At 37.5% G+C, this 19,716-nt stretch overlaps 1 protein-coding gene across 1 annotated transcript; it reads right to left on the bottom strand.

Moving 5' to 3' along the window:
* Positions 1 to 24: 24 nt before the first annotated feature.
* LOC127437726 (amyloid-beta A4 precursor protein-binding family A member 2-like) lies at positions 25 to 17,245 on the bottom strand. Its single transcript, XM_051692830.1, has 11 exons — positions 15,710 to 17,245; positions 14,257 to 14,334; positions 14,096 to 14,135; positions 13,730 to 13,875; positions 11,945 to 12,031; positions 11,392 to 11,574; positions 8,145 to 8,324; positions 6,190 to 6,402; positions 5,957 to 6,076; positions 5,627 to 5,767; positions 25 to 2,623 (listed from the first exon to the last, which is right to left on the bottom strand). The coding sequence occupies exons 1-11, from the start codon at positions 17,243 to 17,245 to the stop codon at positions 2,552 to 2,554; spliced, it is 2,796 nt and encodes a 931-aa protein (XP_051548790.1). The 3' UTR covers positions 25 to 2,551.
* Positions 17,246 to 19,716: the final 2,471 nt, after the last annotated feature.

Raw genomic sequence — 19,716 nt, 5'->3', positions numbered from 1 at the left:
TGCATTTGAATGCTTATTGTTAAGGTTGTGCATAGTAACATTTTTCAGTTAGAATTTAATATTTTGACAAAAAAAGAAAAAACTAAAATCATATCTTCGTACTCAAGTTAATCAAAATTATAACATCATATCTGACCTTCAGATGGGGTTTCATTCATTAGGCAATGTCCATTCAAACTTATTCCATCTTTAATCATCATATCATGCATAAACATGAGCGCAGCTCATCCTAGTTTCACTGCATATCAAGCATGCTAAACTAGTTATCTACAGAAAGTTTAATTCACAGTGTGTGGTACCTACAATCCCACAGCTGGCTAATTTTTCATAAGACACTAAAATCAGCCAAAATAACAAATATGCAGCCTCTTTAGCAAATGTAATCAGCTGTCTTTGGATTTTAGCATGCATTGTCACTTGTTAATCTTTGGGGTGTCAAATAATTAAATGTATTGATAAGGGTCTACTTTATCAATTAGATCATAAGTGACTGACCTACCTAGTTATTAACTTCAAGTGCAGTCACTTAAATATTTACACAATGCTGAACTTGTTTAGTGCTGAAAAAAAAAACGGAACTAGCCAGATTTAATGCTTTTCTATGTTAATTTAAAAGTACTTTTGTTACTTTAAGGTACACAGAAAAATTCAGAAAGGCTTGAACCAAAGCTATATAACATATATACAAACTAATGGATAAACAATGATGTCTAGTCTTGCAAGCAAGTATATTTGGTAACTGCATTCCAAAAATAAATCTCTAATAGGCAAGTAACAGCACTCATTTGATAAAAATATGTTATTAAAGGAATAGTCCAAAAAAAAAAAAAAAGGTCATTATTTAATCACCATCATGTTGCTCCAAACCCATATGATGTTCTTTCTTCTGATGAACACAAAATTAAATGTTCTAGAATTAAGGCCCCTGCACACGAAATCGAAGAACAAACGGGTGTGACGTCATTTAGAACAAATTTGGCCAAAACTAAGGTTTTGTTCATTCAGTGGTTTGTAACAGCTTGCCAGGGTGAACTTTCAGGAAAACTTTGACCTGGAGCTCCGCCTACTTTGGTGCCAACAGCTAATTCCTGTTCAGTGAGTTAAGATCTGTCAACATGAACACACTAGCGTGCAGACTTAATAGCGAGCTGGTGCAAACTTACCTACATATGTACGATTGTTCACGTAGAGACATTTTCCATGTCACGTGATTTTTTTTGTTTAATTAGTCTACAAAATGAATCAAATCTACTCAAATACTCTTAAGTGCCCATTCACTTTGTTGCTTGATACGCTGCTTCACTCATGTGTCGTCTGCAGCCAAAAGCCACACACACATTTTCCCAAAGTGAGATATGCCTATCATTATTCTTTTGTCTGTATTCTACCCATTAGCACTCTTTTCTACACCCATCTTTGCAGTAGTATCAGTGTCATCACAAATTACAATAACAGAAAGGGGTGGTTACACTCTACTTTGTGCTCCATTCACTCCCATTCAAACGCATACAAATGCAGCAGAGCGGAAACGCAAGCTCATGCGAAGAAATTTCGAACTAAGCTGCATACCAAAGTTCAAGCTTGGTGAACTCTGAACTGTGAATTTGTACGAAAAAGAGGATGCGCGAGCAATAGGAGATCAAAACCTCATACCCTGTCCTCATGGCTCAATTCAAAGGATACATATTTCAAAGCTGCGATAATTATTTTTGCAGGAAAGTGAGAAGACAATATATTTTAACATTTGTAATATAATATTTGTTATTTGTGATTTATTATTTACTTACACAAGAAGGCCTCCCACGTGACATCATATCCTGGTTTGTTGCGTTGTCTGAAAAAAATGTGTGTGCTTAAAGCCTTGCGTGACAACAACTAGAGTGTAGTCGTTGCATATTATGTAGTATAGCGTGTTATCGCATAAGCACCATGAATGCACAAGGTAAACATTACAAATTACACATTATCTAATGCATATACTGTATATTATTTTAAATATCATAGAGTAGTTAAAACAGCTTCTTAATTATTTCGTGTGAATTCTACTTAGACATTGATAACACTTTTTTTTTCTGTCATTTTAGTTGAAGTTTTAAATGTAGGCTAGTCTTGAGTTTCCCCATATTTAGATTCTCCTCCGAACGCCTCTCACAACACTGTGGCAGGTGTCTGAATGTTCACAAACATTATTGGCTCTGAGCGAAAAAGCACTTTGCCGTGAGTGTGCCGGGGCCTTTACAGCCTCAGTCACCATTCACTTTCATTGTACGATTTCATTGTGTTCTTTGAAAAACAAATTTGGAACAACATAAGTGTGAATTATTAATGACAGATTTTTGATTCTTGGGTGAACTATAACTTTAAGTTTCCTTTGTGTGGGTGTGAATGTGTGCGTTTTTGCTCTTTGTAATGAAAAATACATCTTTACATGCAGTTTACAGCCACATTAAGCAAGACATAGCTCTTGAACATGAGCAATATTTCTGTCATTTAGAAGGAGCTGTACATTTTTTTTATAACACACAGCAAAAGTTCCCATTTTTATGATTTCTCAGATGTACACTGGAGTCTCTTGGCCAGTTAACAATCTGAACATGACGGCTGGCATAGTTTTCATATTAATCTGTTGAGAAAATTATATGTACAACAGTTTAATAACATGCAGTGCATCAGTAAATGACATCATGTAATTAATGGAATGCAAAACTGTTACAAAAATGATGATGTACAATCTGTGTGTTTAAAATAATGGTTCGTTTTATCTGACTCATGCCAGAGACGAGTGTAAAGTACTAACTGTTCTTCATTAGTGTACTTAAGTTATGTTTTAGGGAATTTGTACTGTACTCGAGTACTATCGAATCTGAAAACTTGTACTCTGACTCAATTACATTTGCAAGACCTTCGATGTACTTGTTACATAGTATACAGGTCATTGTGACGTCAATGTTTCCTCTTATATCGGAGCATGTCTGGGACATATTTCACACTAAAATCAAAAGAAATTATATTTGAAAATAATTAAGACTATTTTTAGCACTATTAAGATTTTTTACAGTGTAACATCATTCTCATTACAATAGAGTGCAATGCCCACCCACTCCTTCAGCTGTCTTGATTCCCGAAGTATTTTTCCTATACCATTTTTTCCATATGTATTTCATAAAATTCTTCATAAAAGAGTTCTAAGCCATGAACCAAACCAACCAGCTCTGAAGTGAATCACAACATTACAAACTTTAATTTGAAGCAAAAAAGTATTTGTACACTGGACAAAAAGATGAAGGTTCAACACTGTTTACTTAACGTCTATATGCGAATGACGCAATCAAATAAAAAATGACAACAAAATACAAAACTATGGATTTAAAGTTGTTAATAAGTATAGAAAAAATATATAACAATTTTATTACAAAATATTCAGATTTATACAAATATAGATGTAGTTGTGAGAGTGTAGGGAGATTGATGCGATTTTGTCATTTGCAGTGTGTCATGGAATTGGGCGGTCGCTGCAGAGCTTCAAGCAATTCTCTAACTGGTGGCTCTCTCTTCAGGACTATGGGTAGAGTAATCAGGAATTCCACTATTAAACAAGTTTTTATTTTTTTTATGTAGTTGAAAATAACGCAGACTGATGGTACAGTAGGTCTGTCTTTAAAAGTTTATAAGTTATCATTAAAAATCAAATAGCATATAGAGAAATTGAATGGGATTTTTACTTCAGGAATCAGACTGTTGCACTCTATTCTCATAATTGCATTCTCATTACTGTTATCCGGAAAAAAATAATGACACATCAGTTCAGTTATTTTTACATCATGGTAGTACTTATTGTACTGCATTTAATTTATGTTGTTTTAAATCAATGTACTTCAGTAATTCTTTTCTGTATGGACTTCACCAAAATGAACTGCCACAAGCTTCAAGTTGAACTGTGATGCACCTCACTGACTTCTGCCTGCATCACCTTGGTTAAAAAATGGACTACACTCTCTCAAAACGAAATACATTGACAATCAATAAATTGCCAACAAAAGCCTACATCAGCCAACTAACAAAGGACAATGCATCTATATGAACTTCTGCAGTTAATCCAGGATGAACTTCAAAGACATTAGTCATTCATCTTACAGTTCATAAAAAAACTTTGTTTAAACACTGACCCTTAACATTTACTTAGTTTAATAATTTTAAACCATGACTTGCACTGCACACAAATAACTAATATTAGCATTATATTCATGATGTTAGCCAGAGGGGAACTGGCCCCCACGGTGAGCCTGGTTTCTCGCAAGGTTATTTTTCTCCATTAACCATCAAGCCTTTGGCTTGTGTACTGGCAGTCTAAATACAATATAATACAATATTTATTCATTTTTTATTTATTTGTCTAAAATATTACAGCTTCATTTTCTGTTATAACATTATTTTCTGTAAAGCTGCTTTAAAAAAATGAAAAAATTAGTGTAGCATAGTAATGAAATGAAAACAATTACAAAAAACAAATGTAAAACACCAAGTAGCATTCCAGTAATTAGAATTTGGGAGAGTAATGTGCTTAAAGTGATAGTTCACCCAAAAATGTAATTCTCTCATCATTACTCACCCTCATACACTTGTCCCAGATTTGATTACTTTCTTTCTTCTGCAGAACACAAAAGAAGATTTTTAAAAGAATATCTCAGCTCTGTAGGTCCTTACAATGCAAGTGAATGGGTGCCAGAACTTTTAAGCTCCAAAAAACACATAAAGGCAGCATAAAAGTAATCCATATGACTCCAGTGATTTAATCCATGTCTGCAGAAGCAATAAAATCGGTTTTGGGTGAGAACAGACCAAAATATAACTCCTTTTTCAGTTTATATCATTACAGCAGTCTTCTTTGGGATCGTGATTTCAAGCTCGATTACACTTCTTATAGTGCCATCTACCTCTGCGCATACATCAAGCACTAGGAAGAGTGCAAGGTAGGAAGATATACAGTGAAAAAAAGTGTTATATTATGGTCTGTTCTCACCCTACACTGATTGGATCGCTTCAGAAGACATGGATTAAACCACTGGAGTCGTATGGATTACTTTTATGCTGCTTTTATGTGATATTTGGACATTCAGAGTTCTGATCACCATTCACTTGCATTGTATGGACCTACAGAGCTGAAATATTCTTCTAAAAATCTTCATTTGTGCTCTGCAGAAGAAAGAAGGTCATACACATCTGGGATGGCATGAGGGTGAGTAAATGATGAGAGAAGTTTCATTTTTTGATGAACTACAGTATCCCTTTCACTGTCGTGAAAATACTGTCACAATGCAAAAAGTCTTATTGTAAATAATAAAAATTAATATAATTTCTTACCTTTTATATTAATTATGATTTATTATCTTTTATTCATATAAAAAAATTAATATTTAAATTTTGGAGTGAAATATGACCATCGTTAAATATGCATGAATTTGACTTGAAAATGGACAAAGTCTATTATCTGTCTATGTGGCTAGATAATTTTTAATGGAGTACAAACCTTGCACAGTACACATATTTAAGTATAATTTCTCTGTACTTTTACACCCCTGCCAGAGGCTGTAGCGTTACTAATGTTTCATCAAAAGTTCTGACGTACCTCTCCTACAGATACTGACAGGGCGTGGACGATTTTCTCATGCGCCATAGCGACCACACTCTGTCCGTTTATCTCAATTATTCTGTGGCCGACACGCACCCCTCCCCTCTCTGCAATCCCACCTCGCATCAGACTACAGATCTACAAAAGGATGACATAAAAAGGCATATGACTAAAATTCCCACTGTGCTAATACACAGCAGTAGAATAGATAAGCTCAGTTTCTGTAATGACATCTGCTTCTTTTATCAATGCTTTGGATAAATTAAAATGATGCATCATATGTGCTACAGACATAAAAAGGCGTCTTCCTTGATCACAGACACTTACTATGCCATTCTGAACATTGAAGCCAAGCTGGTACTGCAGGTCTGGTCTCTTAATAAGGACAGTTGTAACAGGTGGGCAAGTCACCACACTCAGTTTTACCTGCATGTGATTTTTTAAACCCTGAAACACATACAAACACATATACTGTACTCACAGACAAATAACAATATGTACAGTTGTAATGTTGTGTTATGGCACATTTATGATGAATACAGCAATACATATGTCCAAACCTTGATGATGCCCTGACAGGTGGCGAGGGGCAGGCCCACCAGGCTGGTGTCATTGACAGCCATGATCTGATCGCCCACATTGAGTTTGCCCGAGCGTGCGGCAGGGCCGTTGTTCAGCATGCATGCCAAGATGACGGTGGGCAGGATGGAGCCCCAGCCCGACTTCACAATCACCACACCAAGTATCTCTCCTTTCTGCTTCTCTAGCTGAACCTGTTCACAGCAGATTAAAGATAAAAATGGAGAAAGACAATTATAGAACTATTACAGAACTATTATTTTGTTTTAAAATATTATTATTATTATTTAAAAAACTTTGTCCACCAAATCAAAATCAGGTGGTGTAACTAACATGCAGGTAGCCATTCTGTTGTGATGTAACAAGAAAACCATAAAACCCTAAGCCTTACCATAAGACCATAAGATACCATAAGATAATTTGACATTTAAAAAAAACAAATGCATATTTTGATAAGGTTTAATGAAGTAACTTCAAGGGAAAAACCTATATGTGTGTGTGTGTGTGTATATATATATATATATATATATATATATATATATATATATATACAGTATATAAATCAGATGTGCTCCAACAGTAGCCACATTCAAATCCAGACTGAAAACATGTTTAGCTGTGCGTTTACAGACTGAGCACTGTGCTGCACATACAGTAAATATACATGTGTGTTTATGTGTTCGAAAACATTTTTGAAATTAATGATTAAGCTGTGTACACTCAAATTTATTCAATGCTATACTTAACAGTTACCCCACTTGACGTTTTCAAGTTATTAAATCGATTTTTTTATTAATTTACCTTATATGTACGAGAAATGTACAGACAATAAAATGTATAAAATCAACATGGTCACAAAGATAACCTTGACAACCTTATATGTCTATGACCCAAATTTAATGGGAAAACATGATAACCATGCTCACTTGGCTGATTAATGGAAGTGGTAGTTCTCTTTTCTGTGTACTGAAATTAGTTCATTACCTTGTTAATGTTTGATGCACACATGGGTGGCGCTGGGGTGGGCTACAGGGGATTAAGCCCTGAATGTTTATAGTAAAGCCCTGAATGTGTTTAGAAGTCAAAAGTAGGCTATCAGTCAAGCTGAAATTAAAAAATAAATAGATTTTAATATTAAGCAATATATAAGTATTGATAAAACCATAGTGTTAAAATCATGCGACTTCTGGTCTTTGAGCATATATGAGGCAAGACAAAAGTTAGTGGGCCGACGTTTTGTTTTAGTTCCACTAATATTTAAAGATTTACATTTCTGTATAGATAAATGACATCTCACGAATGTGACATTTAAACTTTTATTATAAAGTGCATTATACAGTATTCCAATTGTAACAGGTTCAAGGAATGAGGAAGCGGGAGACAGCGAAACCATTAATAATTCATTAATAACACAACACACGTTCGCTTAACAGCGTAAAGGTGAAGCTTCACATTTAAACACTCAAACGCTCTAGGAATGGCAGCGGCCAACACACATGACTTGTCAGCTGGGTTCTCTCTGTCACCTGTTTATTTCCCCTGTCTCTCACTAATTTGCAATCATTTATTTACTATGCATATATACTGGCCAACGGCTATTGAAAAACCTATATCGTTCAACCACTGAAAAAAAGAGCAGGGGAATGGGACTGGGAAATGCCAGACTCAAACCTGCATTCTCGCAAGAGCATCACAACAATTTTGTGTCGCAAGCACATCTCTGACAAGGAAACAGATATTTACATTTATGCATTTGACAGATCATTTTATCCAAAGTGACTTACAGTGCATTCAAGCTTTACATTTTGTCAGCAGGTGTGCTCCTTGGAAATTGAATCTGTGACCTTGCCATGCACTACCAGTTGAGCTACTGTTGAATTTACAACTAACTGCTGCTGTGAAAGTTTCCTGATCAGCTACCAAGGGCTTTTATTACCTCTTTACAGTTTTCCGAATTAGAGAAATGGATGAGGTCATCATTATACATCTCCTGTGTGTTCAAGCTGTCACTGTAGTCTTTCTGGCTTAGGTCTTTGGGGTTGATCCCATTGGCTCGCAGGAACTCTTGGTAGGCCATGCTGAATGCCTGACCGATGGACTGAACGATGAACTGGGCCTGTTTGGATGGGAGGGAGAAGGAGGGGTGAATCACTCAACCGAGAGGAGGCTACTTGATGATGTGACGACATCACAGAGTGAGAGAGTGCTTGACTCAAATTGAAAGGGTGGAAAAAAGTACATGCATGTGCAGTTACATGAGCAGACTTTACAACAGCAAAGATCAAGAAGAAATGCTGTTGGAAAATTGATATGCCCTGTGGTGTGGCATGCTACACTTCATTTAAAACTATTTTAAACAGCATGTTTCTAATTCTAGTGTAATTATACGTGCAGTTTTTATCAATCTCATAGTAGTGGAGAGACTATGTGGAATATTAGCACTTTTCAGTAGCAGTACAGTAGCTCTTAGGGGGTACCATTCAACATTGATATGAGAACAGATTATACAACTTTTTGTGTGTGTAAAAGTGTGTAATTTCACCAAACGTAATTGCAAAAGTAATGATTGTTTCAAAAAGTTTCCCGAACACTTCCCCCATCTGCCACTGGTCAGACTCATAGCCATACATATCAAAGGTACACTGATATATCGGTTTTATCGACTAATCAGTGCCGATAGTTGCTTTTTGGAACTATCATTATCTGCAAAAATCTATGCAGATAGGTGTCAATAGTTTTTTTTTAATTATTATTCCTCTGTGTTCCTCCTCTGGAGAATTATAGAGTTAAAACGGCTTGGTTCTGTGGTATAACAGCAGCATCTAGAGATTAAATAAAAACACTGACACCTCATGGAGATTTGCTGTATCTAAACATTTCATTATTGACAATATTCAGCCATATTTATATCCTCACTTCAATGCATATCTAGTTATTTTGATCAGATGATGAAGTGTTTAAATGGAAGCAAGGGCATGCAAAGAAAATTGTGACTATATGAATCTCTAATATGCATCTCCAACTTCATATCTTGTGAAAAATAATAAACCTTATTCCTCATTAAACATCATCTGGTTTATATACAGTTGAAGTCAGAAGTTTACATACACTTAGGCTTAAGTCATTAAAACTAATTTTTTAACCACTCCACAGATTTAATGTTAGCAACCTATAGTTGTGGCAAGTCGTTTAGGACATCTAATTTGTGCATGACATGAGTAATTTTTTCAGAAAATATTTACAGACAGATTGTTTCACTTTTAATTGACTATATCAACCAAGCAAAAGAAATCAGCCAAGACCTCAGAAAACAAATTGTGGACCTCCACAAGTCTGGTTCATCCTTGGGAGCAATTTCCAAATGCCTGAAGGTACCACGTTCATCTGTACAAACAATAGTACCCAAGTATAAACAGCATGGGACCATGCAGCCATCATACTGCTCAGGAAGGAGATGCATTCTGTCTCCTAGAGATGAACGTAGTTTGGTGCGAAAAGTGCAAATCAATCCCAGAACAACAGCAAAGGACCTTGTGAAGATGCTGGAGGAAACAGGTAGACAAGTATCTATATCCACAGTAAAACAAGCCCTACATCAACATAACCTGAAAGGCTGCTCAGCAAGGAAGAAGCCACTGCTCCAAAACTGCCATAAAAAAGCCAGACTACAGTTTGCAAGTGCACATGGGGACAAAGATCGTAATTTTTGGAGAAATGTCCTCTGGTCTGATGAAATAAAAAATTTACTGATTGGCCATAATGACCATCGATATGTTTGGAGAAAAAAGGGTGAGGCTTGTAAGCCGAAGAACACCATCCCAACCATGAAGCATGGGGGTGGCAGCATCATGTTGTGGGGGTGCTTTGCTGCAGGAGGGATTGGTGCACTTCGCAAATGGGTCTTCCACATGGACAATGACCCCAAGCATACCTCCAAAGTTGTGGCAAAATGGCTAAAGGACAACAAAGTCAAGGTACTGGAGTGGCCATCACAAAGCCCTGACCTCAATCCAATAGAAGATTTGTGGGCAGAACTGAAAAAGCGTGTGTGAGCAAGGAGGCCTACAAACCTGACACAGTTACACCAGTTCTGTCTGGAGGAATGGGATAAAATTCCAGCAACTTATTGTGAGAAGCTTCTGGAAAACTACTCAAAATGTTTGACCCAAGTTAAACAATTTAAAGTCAATGCTACCAAATACTAACTAAGTGTATGTAAACTTCTGACCCACTGGGAATGTGATGGAAGAAATAAAAGCTGAAATAAATAATTCTCTCTCACATTCTTAAAATACATTAGTGATCCTAACTGACCTAAGACAGGGAATGTTTTCTAAGATTTAATGTCAGAAATTGTGAAAAACTGAGTTTAAATGTATTTGTGTGTGTGTGTGTGTGTGTGTGTGTGTGTATATATATATATATATATATATATATATATATATATATATATATATACAGAATATATACAGTACTGTGCAAAAGTCTTAGGCACATAAGATGTTTAACAAAACATTTGTCTTAAGATGGTTATTTATATCTTTAGCTGTAGTGTGTCAACAGGTATTATACATTTTAGACTACCAAACGTTCCTTCTGCAAATAGAATAGAATAGAATAGAAGAACATGTAGCCCTGCAAAAGATGGCATGGCCCCACAGAGACCCCCACTGAGCATCGAGTCAGTCTGGGATTACAAGAAGAGACAGAAGCAATTGAGACAGCCTAAATATATAGAAGAACTGTGGCGAATTCTCCAAGAAGCTTGGAACATCCTATCTGCCAATAACCAAGAAAAATAGTGTCCAGGTGTCCCTAGGAGAATTGGTGCTGTTTTAAAGGCAAAGTTGGTCACAACAAATTTTGATTTCGCTTTTTTTATGTTTACTAGACTTTGGATGATGTTAACTGAAAAATGAAAACTATATATATCATCCAATTAATCTGTTATCTACCTTTTTCCACAACCTCAGTTATTACAAGTAAATCCACAATTGATCGACCTCTAATAAAATCAACCTTTCAAATGGCTTACTTATAGTTGTCTCTGCATACTAGGCTGGGAAACAAGACTTTTAACAATGAAAATCTGAAACTGTTTAAAAAAAAAAAAACTCTTCATTCATAATAAACATTATTCACTTCATTAATAATTTTAGGATAAGATCAGGGTCTTAGCTCACATCCTCTGACTCAAACACGTAGCACATCATGCGATACTGCTTGCGACTCTCTGCGTTGAGGCCTGAATCTGTGCAGTTGAGTGAGGAAGAGTTAGGCAGACGCCTGCGAGCTATCAGAACCACCACACTGCCGATGTCTGCGATAAATGAGATGGTGCGGAGGGCGTTGTCCATCATCGTCTCCTGTGTACAAGCATACAGAGTTAATCCATGAAACAATCTATATGAATCACCCTAACTTTTACTGCAATCACTTTTCTTCTAAAATGTTTACTATTCATAAATTAGCACAGTAGAGAATGAAAGTAAAGTATTAGGATAGGATAAGGAGATAGAATAAGATCAGAAATTGGCAAAGGACAGATTTGAACCAGCATCTTAATGAGAGCACTTTGGCTCAACATCTCCTTAGCACATTACCTGTATATATTGATATGATTACAATGACCAGCCTTTATATGAAATGTAGTTGACTTTATTTTCTTTTTATGATTATTTTTATCTGTTCACTCAGTTTTGAACTTGTGTTTACCTGTTGCTAAACTTTACCCACCTGTGTGTCAGCATTGAGCACCTTGATTGCCTTTGTTGAGATGTACAGGTCGACCTCTGTCAAGCTCTGAGCTTCCCCTTCTACAGACTGAAGGACATTACAAAAAGTTACAGCATCATCTAGTGGACTGAGAGAGAACTTCTGACAGGATCAACCCTTTTTCAATCTAATGATTTAAAGCTACACTATGTAACTTTTTTAACCTCTAGCGGTTAAAAATAAAACTGCATGCCTCTTGCGGATGAACATTGTTTTGGTTGTGGTTCAGCTCTGCTCCTCTGTGCAGATGAAGGTGGTTCGAGGCACCGGTGTACATATGAATACAGGACATCTTATCAGAGTGAATGGACAAATAAATAATGAAAGAAAGGAAAAGACGGATATCTGAAAACATGCCATCTGAGCAGATAAGTGACATATCTTATGCTGTTGTTTTGACTTACTGGAAACATTGATGCTTTGAAATAAATGACGTTACAAAAATTAGGCAACGTTCGTTAACATTAGACATAACGATTGATACTCTGATAAGGTCAAACGTTGTAAAGTTTGTATAACTGCAGGATATTCTGGCCAAATAGACCACGACATTAACTAATTTATAGATTGTCACTGTTACCAACCAGTGGTCAACATAATTTCAAGACTCACATGTCCTTGGCAAGCCTAGGACTAAAGGATTTATTTATATAAATGATTGCCGTTATAAAGAAAAATACACACGTGCTAGCAAATGAAAAGTTCTGCACCAATTACAGTATAATCATTGTATTTCACACAACTATTCATAAACCATATCAATAAAATATCTTACCTGTTGAGTAAGAAAAAAGCCATCTCTGGGTCGCTTTTAAATCCTTTCAGATCTCAGAGTTGTCGCCACATTTGAAAAGCCAAGCCGATGTTGATTCAGGTTTTCCCTTTGTGCTTGTAGAATCTTGTAGACTCTGTTCGGGGTTTCTTTGTTTTTACAACCAGTGATTCCGCGGAGGTTTGCTGTTTTGAATGATCCATGGTCAATTTTTTCTTGTTCGTTGTGACAACAAATTTTCAGCTTCAGCTACTCCCACATGCGCACTACAGTAGCCGGATCTTATTTTCTCTTTGTATGGATATGCGTCAACACGCACGGGTGAAAGACGTATTTATGCAATTTCCCGCTAAATCCGTCCCGACAGCTCTAAAATATTTATAATATAATATCATTATTATAGGTTTATCAAAGTGTATTTGGGTAAAGTAAATTTGGACTTTTGTTAGATGGATTTTTGTTGCACTCACTCATTAATAAGATTTTATTTTTTTTACAAAAAAACTTAGTGTATTTGTTTTATAATTTTCTCCCAATTTGGAATGCCCAATTTCCAATACTTAGTAGGTCCTCGTGGTGGCGTGGTTACTCACCTCAATCCGGGTGGTGGAGGACAAGTATCAGTTGCCTCCACTTCTGAGACCGTCAATCCGTGCATCTTATCACGTGGCTCGTTGTGCATGACACCGCGGAGACTCCGCATGTGGAGGCTCATGCTACTCTCTGCGATCCACGCACAACTTACCACACGCCCCATTGAGAGCGAGAACCAATTGTGACAACGAGGAGGTTACCCCATATGACTCTGCCCTCCCTAGCAACAGGGCCAATTTGGTTGCTTAGGAGTCTGGAGTCACTCAGCATGCCCTACATAGTGTAGCTTTAACAAATTACAGCATAAAACTAATTTCTATTCACATTAGAGTCTTACCAAGGCAAACAATAATATTTGCATGGAGGGTCTTTTAAAATACCTTCACACAGTCCACAGCTTCCTGCGCTTGTTTCATGCGTACACTTTTAGATGGGTTTCTGTCAGAGAGCAGCTGGGTCGACCCGAGGTAGTTTGCAGCAAAGATGATTCCATTGATGAGATCCTCTGGCTCACATGGACCAGGGACTGGAAAAGAAATGCCAAGACTAGGATAAACAGCTAAACTAGGCAGGATAAAGCACCTGAAATTTGAGCTAGCTAATACTTTGAACTTGAATAAATAGGCCAGCACAGTATTTGTATTATTACTGTTCCATTTATCAGCAAAGTTACAGAATAATCATCCAAATCTTAAATAGGCTTGTGTTACAATATTCAGTTGTGTTTAAAATAATACAGAACTTACTATCCACAAAGCTTGGGAAAGAGGGATTTCTCTGGGTTTGCTGAAAAGCAAAGAAAATTAAAATTACAAACCTCTTTTGCCCCATTTCATGTATTCTGAAAGACAGAACAGACTCAGAGAATTTATGTTGGTTGTTGTAAGATTACTGTTTAACTTCTAACCAGGGTTAGGTTACTTGTAGATTTCTTTAGTCCAGATAGTGGATCTGTAATGCTGTCATCATGACTACTTTGAGAAACCTGTAGGAAACATTTTGATTAAAGTACAGGTACAATATAAGATACAAGTTCACTTTTGAAGAGCTAAACAATCCATTTAACTTTTTAGATCATTTGACTGTGAAACTGTTCATGTTTTATATACAGTACTTATAGATTGTGAGATGTGTGCGTATCTAGAAAAGCACATTATTTATATCAACTAAACTTTGTCAAATCCAGTTAGCATGTTAGCATTCCTTTGGAAGTGCTCACTGTAGCATCCTAGTAACTTAAAAACAAAGTTTTGTTTTCCAGCAGACTGATAGGACAATCAGATCACAACAAGCAGTTTTCGCCAACACTTGCCATTTTAGTGTAAAACACATGAGCATTCATGTAGCATTCGAGTCCCAGAGATGTTTGGGTGAAACCTGACCGCTTTAATTGGCTGTCTTCGCCCCCAGAACAGGGAAAAAGTTGTCTATGAAGTTTACACTTTGTGCAGCACATGTGGAAGCTATCCAAACCTCCGTATAATTGTGGGTATTGGGCCTGATAAATGTGCTTTCGACTGAGGAGTTCAGAGAGTCCAGAAGGTAAAGGAAATCCGTTTTTAAAACTTCTGGTTGCTGTTTGAAAATGACGTTTGAGCCCGCATGTATTAATATTGTCTGTTGTTGGATTGTCCCTAAAGATTTGGGAGATATTCTCTGTGATCTCACATATTGTTCCCCCAAGAAAACAAAAAGTTTGAATCATTTTGTTTTTTAACATCTCTGATTACTGAGTCTCCAACAAGTGCTGTGGTGATGTCAATAGGCTTCGGTTCGTGGCTCCAGCAGTGAGTACAGATTCAGTGCTGAGGGCAGTCAAGTGGGTTGGCAGTGGCTGGCAGTCAATGGTAGTTATTGCAGCACTGGTGACCCATAGAGCTGTGAGGGTTTAGTGCACTCTAGTTATGATGGGGCTGCGATGGGCATACTTGTTGAGGTTGTGATTACTTAGGCGGTCCGGCATGGGTCTGAGATGCACTGCACATCAGGTCTGTGCAATGCACAATGTACAGTATATGTTTATATGTCAACAAAACATCTACATCACATTATCTAAACAGTTAAATGAATTGTTTGGCTCTTGAAAAGTGAAATTATAACCTCTACAACTGAAGGCTATTGGTAATGCTACACATTCAAAGGAACTATGAAGCTTGACTTGACTAGAAATGTTTCTTCTAAGGCCATGTCCATACAGACTGGTGCATGTTTACGTTGGAAAACACCTGAAAAACAGCGTGGATGCAAAAATGCGTTTGGTGTGGATGTGGACTAAATGTCTGATAAAGAATAATATTTCTAGATTTTAGAATGTTTGGATCCAAACTCAGATGTAAGCTCCTTTGTTTAAGCAAAGTTACCTGTTCTTGACTAGGCCTTGTCTTCTTTTCTTCAGTAGGTTTGGGCAAGTCTTTATGGAGCTGTTTGTCTGGGAACTGTATAGGTGTGTTAATATTGGCTCTGGGTTGGCTGTTTCTCCTGCATAATGATGTTGCAGAGGCCCTAGAACTGTCAGGAGCCCCCCTCCCATCATTCGTCTGTTGAGGTGCACCTTTGTCCCTCCATGAGTTTTGTGGTATAACTTTCAGTTTGGCCTTAACTTGGTTCTCAATTTTATCTTCATCAACATCCCCACAGCTTTGCCTCTCTCTTTCACCCTTCGGTTTGTGACTACAAAATGGACGCTCATGTCCTTTGATTTTGCTGTCTCCAGGACTTTTACTTTGCTTGTGTAAATGTTCCACATCTTTGTCCCTGTTGTCCCCTCTAGAGTTTTTCAAAGAATACTGTTTTTTCCAAGCCCCTCTGTCCTCTGGATCTGCACATTTCATTTTTTCAGTGACACCATTACCCTCCTGGTAAGCGGTGTCTCTGTTGTGTACCCTCTGAACTGTATGTCCTCCATACATGGAGCTTTGTCTAAGGTCTCCTGTACCTCCTCTGGCCACTGAAACATCACAATCTTTTGGAAAATCTTTAGTATACTCTTCCCTAACCCTTTCCAATCCATACCTAAGACTACAACTTGACCCTGGAGTAACATCTCTTTGGTTTTTGGGGAAGTCCTGGTTCCTTCTGTAGTCACTTATTGTATCATTTTCTTGTCCAAATTTAGCACTACTGGATTCTTGGGAACAACTTCTGCTGTCTTTTGGAAAGTCATATTCATCTTCGTGTCGGATCTTATTATTGTTCTCCTCTGTTTTTTTCCCTTCATAGGGGAAATACCCATCGTCTTCTTCACTGTCCTCTTCTTCCACCTCTTCCTCTGTCTCCACTTCATCCTCTTCATCTTCAGCCATAGGGGCTTGCACAAAGGTTGTCTCCGTGATAGGCTCTGGTCGTTTGTAGACCAACGTTGTCTTGTCTTGCTGCACTACTTTGTAAAAGCCTTCCGAGTGCCCCCCAGCCTCTTCTGCTTTACAGCTCTCTCTGATGTCCCGGGACGTGGTGGGACACTCAGCACTGTCTGCTCCTTCATGGCAGTCCATTCCTTCCATGTAACTCTCATCCTCAGGACAACAGTGGACATAGTAAGTCATCCTGTCTGCTTCAGTTTGCAGCTCCTCATCTTCCTCATAATCATGCTCTTCCTCTTCTTCCTCCTCCCCAGATCCTACATTGTCATACTCAGACAGCGAATCCTCCTCCATTCTGTCAGGCTCAGGAGGGCTTTCTCCACAGATGGATTCGTCCCCAGAGCCATCACTAAGACAGAATCTTGCTGGAGGGAGTGAGGGTGGTTGGTCGTCCAGCTTGCTGGGCTCAGGCTCCTCTGGATTTGGATCTTCTCCATCTCCAGAGAGCTTTTCACTTCCTTCTGTCACAGTGCTGGACACTGAAGGGTTGAACTCTGAGACAATTGCTCTGGTTTCCTGTCTTCTCCTGAGAGCCATAACTGGCTTCATTGACCCCACACAACTGAGATTCTGTCAGCCCTGAAACAAAGAATTCAACATTAACACTCTCCAAGCACCAAATGCAAGTTAATAAAACCTGCCAGGGAATGGTAACTTTATAAGTACATGCATCATTATATACATAGTTTAAGTCGAACTGTAAGTTTTTCAAAGATAAATAAAGTTTTTCCCAAGAGTACTCAAGATGTAAACATGGGATCCAACATAATCTCATGGGAAATCAACATATTGCTACTGAATTTTACAACATCCTGAGAAGCTACTGAGAGTGTGTTGCACGAACAGCCTCAGAGACTCGGGTTCTGGTCCCATGGAAACAAGGAAGTAATCTCACTCACATAATCAATAATAAGCACCATTCATAGGTTGCATTCTCTCTCTAAAATTACATTTTTACTCCACTGACAGTTAGGTTTAGGGCTGGGGTTTGGGTTAGGGGGTAAAGTTAATAAAATATGCATTCTTGTTTACTGGATACTTAAGATACAACTCACTTTAAAACTTGCTTTTGGCACCACTCTATGGACATTTCACCTATAAACTGGAGCTCACATGTGCCCATACGTTCAACAACACTTCCAGCTTCGGCTACTGGGGGAAGTGCTTAAAAATTTGGTAAGAGCAGAATGATTTCAGCAGAACTTTTGACCTACTGTGGGTAAATTTACAATGAGACCAGTCTGCCTGATCTGTGAGACAAAGGGTTTAAGAATTTGGAAAGAGCAATAATATCCAGAGCTGATTAGATGGCATCAGTTTATCGACACCTTGACTTTGTTGTCCCTGATGCATTAAACCTTGGTGGAAAACTCATCCAAACCCATCACAGAACACAACAGCATTAGGAAGACAGATCTGCACAAATCAGCACAGTGCATCAGTAGGAAACATGCTGATATTTTTCTGCACTACAGGGATTTCTCCATATAGATGAGAGGCAACAAATTCCTTTGTGAAAAGAATGCTTAAATACAACATATTGCTTTTGATTATACTGTAAGTCTCATTACACTGTCTCCTTAAAAAACACAAGGCTTACCCTTTTTCAACCATAAAAGACATTAAGTTTGAAGTAATACTAAAAATCAGGAAACAGAAGAACTGGGCAAGGTTTATCAGCAGTGGCCTTAAAATGTATTTGGACACTTTTAAGGTACACTGCATTAAATAAGATACCAAGTGGCATCTTCAAATAAATGAGGAGAGGCGCTTTCTTAGAAAAAACTTTACTTTTCTCAGAAATCTTTGCAATTCCATTTTTAACAACGGACAATAATTTGTGGTAGGACTCTCTGTTTGTACAACCAATGGAAGACAGGATAGTTTTCTGGTATTCTGTTTGAAAACAGTGATTATTTTTGCAGTTCTGTTTGATGATGCTAGTGGCGCAGAAATTAAACACTTCAAATTTAAGTGTTCATTTGATTTGGGGCCACTGTATGTCCAAATGTGTGGAGAAGGAAGGGTGGATGTACAGTAGAATGTTTTATCAACCATTGTTAAGATAACTTTGCTAATCTAACTCCATTTAATGTGGTTTATATAAAGTTGCAGTTTTTCGAATTGATTCTTATTCCACATAAATTAAGCAAATCTGGGGGAATCGGCCCAGACTGTAAAAGAAAACAGCACACCTAAGCTGATAATGTGGTCTTGGTCAAAGCATCTAATCGTACACATTAGTATCGCTATTAGATCAACAAGCACACTCTAACTGGCCGAACCACCTGTCCTCCTAATGTTCCTTGCTGCTGCCAACGAATTTGCCTTAAGTTTTTTAATTTGGTCTAAAATTCATACCCTTTTTATTCAGCAAAACATAAATGTAAATTCATGTTGTTGTTTTTTTTCTGTGAAGTTCATCATAAATCAGGCTTCAAATAAACTCTCAAATAAACTTTCTAATTTGTCAGTGCTATGGCCTGGGCCAGATTATCCAATGGGCATTATGGGCATGGGCCCAGGGGCCCATGCGCACTTGGGGCCCAAGCAAGGGGAAGAAAACAAAAAATATATTTTCTCTCTTTCTTTTTTTTTTTACATTGCTGATAACGGAGGGCAATGTCTAGTTGGACCAAACAATATTAAAAAAGATGCACACCACATTATGTCTGCAGTGGCATAGGCCGTAGGGTGTGTGACACCTGAAAGTAGCTTTTGACGTGTTCGACTCGAGTTCGAATCCACTTTTTGCAGAACTCGCTCTTTTCCCATCACATATCAGATCGGAAAGGCATTTATTTTCAATAAAAATGAAGAAAATATTTGTGGAAATAAAGTGCCTAACGACTGTTTAATAATAAAGTGTTTATCGGTTAGGGGTAGGTGTAGGGAGGGCTTTATTGTCCATTTAATAATTTTAATAAATATACACTATGTTATTATTGCTTATACTGCAATTATTACTTTATTACTGCATCCTGTTAATGTACAACAATACTGAGGTG

Source organism: Myxocyprinus asiaticus, chromosome 48, assembly GCF_019703515.2.
Source record: "Myxocyprinus asiaticus isolate MX2 ecotype Aquarium Trade chromosome 48, UBuf_Myxa_2, whole genome shotgun sequence".
In the NCBI taxonomy this organism is placed as follows: domain Eukaryota; kingdom Metazoa; phylum Chordata; class Actinopteri; order Cypriniformes; family Catostomidae; genus Myxocyprinus; species Myxocyprinus asiaticus.
This window is presented reverse-complemented; position numbering and strand designations above follow the sequence as displayed.

Excerpts from the sequence above, each read along its gene's own strand:
- LOC127437726 (XM_051692830.1), bottom strand. The coding sequence starts at position 17,245 with ATGGCTCTCAGGAGAAGACAGGAAACCAGAGCAATTGTCTCAGAGTTC. Across the intron at positions 14,335-15,709 it reads CAAGGCCTAGTCAAGAACAG|GTTTCTCAAAGTAGTCATGA; the intron begins GTAACTTTGCTT and ends TGTTTCCTACAG. Across the intron at positions 11,575-11,944 it reads TGCTCAATGCTGACACACAG|GAGACGATGATGGACAACGC; the intron begins GTGGGTAAAGTT and ends GCTTGTACACAG.